The following is a 6,000-nucleotide window of genomic DNA, read 5'->3' as shown; positions in this document are numbered from 1 at the left end:
AATACCCAGTAGTGGAATTACTGGGTCATATGGTAATTCTATTTTTAATTTTTTGAGGAACTGCAGCACAGTTTTCCACAGTGGCTGCACCAATTTGCATTTCCAGCAACAGTGCACAAGGGTTCCTTTTTCTCCACATCCTCACCAATACTTGTTTTTTTTTTTAGCCACTCTGACAGGTATAAAGGGATAGCTCATCCTGGTTTTTATTTGCATTTCTCTGGTGAAAAGATATTCAACATCACTAATCATGTGTCTGTTGATCATCTTTGTATGTCTGTATGTCTTCTTTGGTAAACTGTCTATTTAGGTCCTCTGTCCATTTTTTAAATCGGATTTTTTTTTTTTTTTTTGGTGTTGAATATATTCTCCCATTCAGTAGCTTGCCTTTTTGTTTTGTTGATAGTTTCCTTCACTGTGCAAAAGCCTTTTATTTTGGTGTGGTCCCAATGGTTTAATTTTGCTTTTGTCTCCCTTGCCAGGGGAGATCTTGTCAGTTCTATTGATCTACGTGTCTATTTTTGTGCCAGTACCATACTTTTTGGTTACTACAGCTTTGTAGTATATCTTGAAATCTCGGATTGTGATACCTCGATTGCATTAAATCTATATATTGCTTTGGAGAGTATAGACATTTTAATAATATTGGTTCGTCTAATCCATAAGCATGGAATATCTTTGTGTCATCTTCAGTTTCTTTAAAGGGGTGATCATTATAGTGACACAGGCCAGGGATGTGAATTTGGGAAGACAACAGTCATAGAGAGGAGAAAAGCAGCATGGGAGACAATTTAGGGGCAGGATCCAGGGGCATCACTGATTGAAAAAGAGCTCCAGGAGCTTTGGCATCTGGTAGAAGTCTCTATGACTGAAGCACAATGAAGGGACAGGTGGGAGGGGATAAAGCTGAATAGTGAGTAGGGGCCAGACCATGCAGGGACTTGTAAACCAAAGTTAGGAGTGTGGATTTCATCCTCAGTGCAATGGTAATTCCATGAAGGTTTTGAGGCAAGCCCTGGAACAGTATAATTTGCCTGTTTATAGATTATTTGGCTGCATTATAGAGAATGGAGTAGAGAGGGCCCAAGATTCAGACCACAGAGTCCAGTTATGAGGCTTTTGTGGTCTAGATGAAAGATGGTAAATTAAATAAGAACACTGTCAGGGGAAAAGGAAAAGAGTAGGGATTAAATTATATTTGGCAGATTCATGGGATTTGCTAATGAACTGGATACTAAGGAAGGGAGAAAGGATTAAATGAAGAATTATCCCTGGGTTTCTAACCTTGGTACAGGATAGATGGCCAGAATATGTGCTGAGATGACAGTGCATGGGGAGGAAATAGTTTGTGGGGAGATAACAAGATTTCCACTTTGGCTGTATTGTTTGAGATGAGTGTGGAACATCTAAGTGGAGAGGCCCAATAGGCAGTAGGATATATGTGTCTGGAACTTAGAGTAGAAGCTATACATTTGACAATCCCCTGAATATAGATGGTAAAAAAAAAAAAAGGCCAAGAGGAAAAAAAGTGAGCACCTAGTAAGGTAATATGAAGATAAAAGGGGGAATAAAAGAAGAGAGAAAAGGAGAAAGAGTGAGGGGAAAGAAGTAATGACCAGGTCAGTATAAGGGAAGGAGTGGAGATGGAAGCTGGCTTGGAAAGGATTGGAAATGAAATGAGAGATGAGGAAGTAGAGATCAAATATAGTCAAGTTTTTATACAAGTTGTGCTGTGAAGGGGAATCGAGGTAAGGGGTTGTTAGATGGAAGAGATAAAGCCAAAGACTACATGATGGTGCTGATGTTAATCAAGATAAACATTGTAGAAAGGGGGGCAGATAGAAATGACAAATGGCACATGGAGAATGCTTCACAGTTTACGAGGCCTATTCTCATAGGATTCCGTCTTTCCTCACATTAAAACTTGGTGAGATGGTCATGGGAAGTATAGTTATTGCCTTTAGTTATAGGTCAAGAAGCTAAAATTTAAAAATATCAGAGATTAATGTTAGTTTCTGCTGGTAGACTGACGACACAATCATTGCTTGAGACCAAGTCTAGATTCTAAAACTTTCCCCTACCATGGTGAGGAGTTAGAGTTTTATTTTTTTAACTTGAACATGCTGGGTTTGAACTGTCTGTGGAACAACAAGGTGGAGGCAGAATATAGTGATTTAAGACATTGGATTTGAAGTCAGGAAACCAGAGTTCTCAAAGTTCAAGCTTAATATTTGATATTTTCCAAACATGTGATTATCAGTAAGTAACTTCACTTCTAGTTTTCTCAATTTAAAAAAATGCCCATATTTACTGAGCATTTTATATTCTAGATTTGTGTTAATGGTTATTTTTATTTTTAAAATTAATTTTTTCTAGTTTTGAGATATAATTGACATAGAATTGTATTAGATTGAGGTGTTCGACAATGATTTGATAGATGTATATATTGCAAAAATGGTTACCACAATAAGTCTAGTTAGCATTCATCACCTCACATAGCTATGATATTTTTCTGGTGATGAGAACTTTTAGGATCTACTTTCTTTGCAACTTTCAAATATATGCTATAGTATTAACTATAGTCACCATGCTGTACAGAACATTCCCAGGACTTAAAACTGGAAGTTTGTACCTTTTGACTACCTTCACCTATTTCTTCCACCCCTAGCAGCCACAAATCTGTTTTGTTTCTGAATTTGTTTTTAAAAGTCTTAATTCCAGTGTAGCTAACATAGTATTTGATTAGTTTCAGGTGTACAATATTGTGATTCAACAATTCCATATATTACTCAGTGCTCATCAAGATACTCCCAATCCCCTTCACCTATTTCACCCATCCCCCACCTACTTCCCCCCTGGTATTTGTTCACTATAGTTAAGAGTCTTTTTTGCTTTGTCTTTTCCCCCCTTTGTTCATTTGTTTTGTTTCTTAAATTCCACATATGAGTGAAATCATATGGTGTTTGTCTTTCTCTGGCTTATTTCACTTAACATTATACTCTAGATCCATCCATGTTTTTGCAAATGGCAAGATTTCATTGTTTTTTATGGCTGAATAATATTCTATTGTGTATATACACCACATCTTCTTTATCCATTTGTCTATTGATGGACACTTGGGCTGCTTCCCTAATTTAGCTATTATAAATAATGTTGCAATAAACAGAGGGGCATGTATCCCTTTGAATTAGTGTTTTGTATTCTTTAGGTAAATACCTGGTACTATGATTATAGGATTATAGGGTAGTTCTATTTTTAATTTTTTGATGAATTTCTATGCTGTTTTCCAGAGTGGGCTGCACCAGTTTGCATTCCCACCAATAGCACATGAGGGTTCCTTTTTCTATCAGTTCATTTCTTTTAAGATTAAACATAAAAGTGAGATCATACAATATTTATCTGACTTATTTTACTTAGCATAATGCTCTCAAATTCCATCTATGCTGCTACAAATGGTAAGATTTCCTTCTTTATGACTGAATAATATTCCTGTGTGTATCACATTTTCTTTATTCATTCATCCATTGTGATAATTGTTTTTACAATATTTCCATTCTCAGAAGAAACCTTTAAAATATAAACTGAGAAAAAAGAGAAGGAAGCACAGGTCAAAATTCTGGGAAAAAAATGTTTAAGCTTTTTCAAAGAGAATGATAAAAGGGATAAAAAGGAGATAGAAAGATAAAGGATTCCAGAAGGAAAAAGAATGGTGTGAAGTTCAGAGGTCAGTCTTGCAAAAAGGTGGGAGTGGAGGAGCTCTTCCTCTGAATGTCCTGGATACTAGAAAGAAAAGTGGGTGAAGGTAGAAGTATGCAGAAATGGAAGTTAAATTTAGGTGAAGGAAAACAATGATAGGTCTTTCCATGCTCTCAAGTTGGCTGGAAATATGGCTTTAGTTGGTGAGATTGCTGAGCATCAAATAAAGACCTATGGAATCCCTGGTAGGGAAAAATTTATAGAACTTGGAGGAAAGTGAATTTTTAGAAGGTGCTAAGTCTTAATTATCTTTCATACAGCCAAGATAGACATCTAAAGGAGAGAGACACTCCTTTCATAATTAGAGATGCAGCTTGAGTTTGGAGACAACAGGAAGACAGTGAATGTCTTGGGTAAGATTGAAAATAGCAGGGATCTACATCTTTTACAAAGTGGTCCTGGGCCACACAAAGACCACAGAAAGCTCTTCTTCCACTCAATTCGTCAATGAAGATTACCTTGTGATACTAGCTCAATTGGTATTTAATGTTCTGATTACCTAATGATTTTTAAGTACATTGAGGGCAGAGATCATGTATGTTTCATAATGTATATTAGGATTATTTTCTAATTGAAGATCTAGAAATGAGATCAAGGGCTAATCCTTCCATGTGAATGGTCAGAGTTTGAAATTGAATGCTATAATTATGCTGACACTGGATACTTTCTGGAAGAGCCCTGTGGAAGTAGACAATAGGAAGAAAATTTCCAATGGCCATGTCAGCCTCCAATATCACCTCAACCCATCCAGCAGTCTTTGTGTTGATGGTGATCCCAGGCCTGGAGCACCTACATAACTGGATCTCCATTCCATTCTGCTCAGCTTATACTTTAGCCCTGCTAGGCAACTGCACCCTCCTCTTCATTATTCAGACGGATGCAGCCCTTCATGAGCCCATGTACCTCTTTCTGACCATGTTGGCAGCCATTGATCTGGTCCTCTCTTCTACAACACTTCCCAAAATGTTAGCTATTTTTTTGTTCAGAGATCGGGAGATCAGCTTCTATGGCTGTCTGGTCCAGATGTTCTCTCTCCATTCCTTCTCTATCATGGGGTCAGCAGTGCTGCTGGCCATGGCCTTTGACTGCTATGTGGCCATCTGTAAGCCACTGCACTTGGTGCTGACTAGGCCCCTTACCACCAAGATTGGCAATGGCTACTGTGGCTTGGACTGTGACACTAATGACTCCACTCCCCTTTCTGCTCAAAGGCTTCCACTACTGCCGAGGCCCCATGATTGCCCACTGCTACTGTGAGCACATGGCCGTGGTAAGGCTGGCCTGTGGGGATACTCGCTTCAACAATATCTATGGCATTGCTGTGGCCATGTTTATAGTGGTGTTGGACCTGCTGTTTGTTATCCTTATATCTTCATCCTTCGGGCAGTTCTACAGCTTGCCTCTCAGGAGGCCCACTACAAGGCCTTTGGGACATGTGTTTCTCACATAGGTGCCATATTCCACCTACACACCTGTGATCATCTCCTCAGTCATGCACCGTGTGGCTCGCCAGGCTGCCCCTCATGTCCACATACTCCTTGCTATTTTCTATCTTCTTTTTCCACCCATGATCAACCCCATCATCTATGGTGTCAAGACCAAGCAGATTCGTGATCATGTGCTCAGTCTATTCTGGAGAAAGAATGTGTAGTAACATACTGTCTTCTTTACTTACCAGTTCAGTATTGAGTGGATATTGGATTGAGGTGGAGAGGAAACATCTTAAGTAGGAAAATTGTAATCTCCATGTTTGGCAATTCTTTAGTATGACAAGGAAAATGAGGTTTCATTCCTCACAGATCCAGTCAGATCAAACTTTAGCCTGTCTGATAGCAGAGATTTGACCCTATTCTCATAGACTCATCACATGATTAAGGAAAACAAAGAAGCTTCCCAAATGCTACTGTCATCTAGGTAAAAGAGAACAGGAATATTGGCTGAGATTGGCACAAGAAGTTGAGGTTTTGGTGAACTCTTCACCTAGACTATGAATGAGGAATTGAACCACAAATTTTGTGACCCAAAGGACAACACCTCTTCTAGTACTAAAACTGCTTCCATATCTTTTCTAAATGGCATCCAGTCTTCTGCCACTCTATTAACCTACTACCACACAATGTTATTGGCTCTACATTTGGATAGATCTACTTTTTAAAAAAAGAGTTATCTATTTATTTGAGAAAGAGAGAGAGAGAGAGCAGGGGGAGGTGAGGGGCAGAGGGAGAGGGCGAGAGAGTCCCAAGC

At 38.7% G+C, this 6,000-nt stretch overlaps 1 protein-coding gene across 1 annotated transcript; it reads left to right on the top strand.

The window, feature by feature from the left end:
• Positions 1–4,467: 4,467 nt before the first annotated feature.
• On the top strand, positions 4,468–5,407 carry LOC118524302 (olfactory receptor 52K1-like). The gene is given in 4 exon segments (XM_036074416.2): positions 4,468–4,908; positions 4,910–5,117; positions 5,120–5,213; positions 5,215–5,407. Coding segments are annotated over 4 exon segments (936 nt in total).
• The last annotated feature ends 593 nt before the right edge of the window (positions 5,408–6,000 follow it).

The sequence above is a fragment of the Halichoerus grypus genome, chromosome 11 (genome assembly GCF_964656455.1).
Source record: "Halichoerus grypus chromosome 11, mHalGry1.hap1.1, whole genome shotgun sequence".
Classification (NCBI taxonomy): Eukaryota; Metazoa; Chordata; class Mammalia; order Carnivora; family Phocidae; genus Halichoerus; species Halichoerus grypus.
The sequence above is the reverse complement of the archived record's forward strand: the minus strand, read 5'-3'. Positions and strand labels throughout refer to the sequence as shown.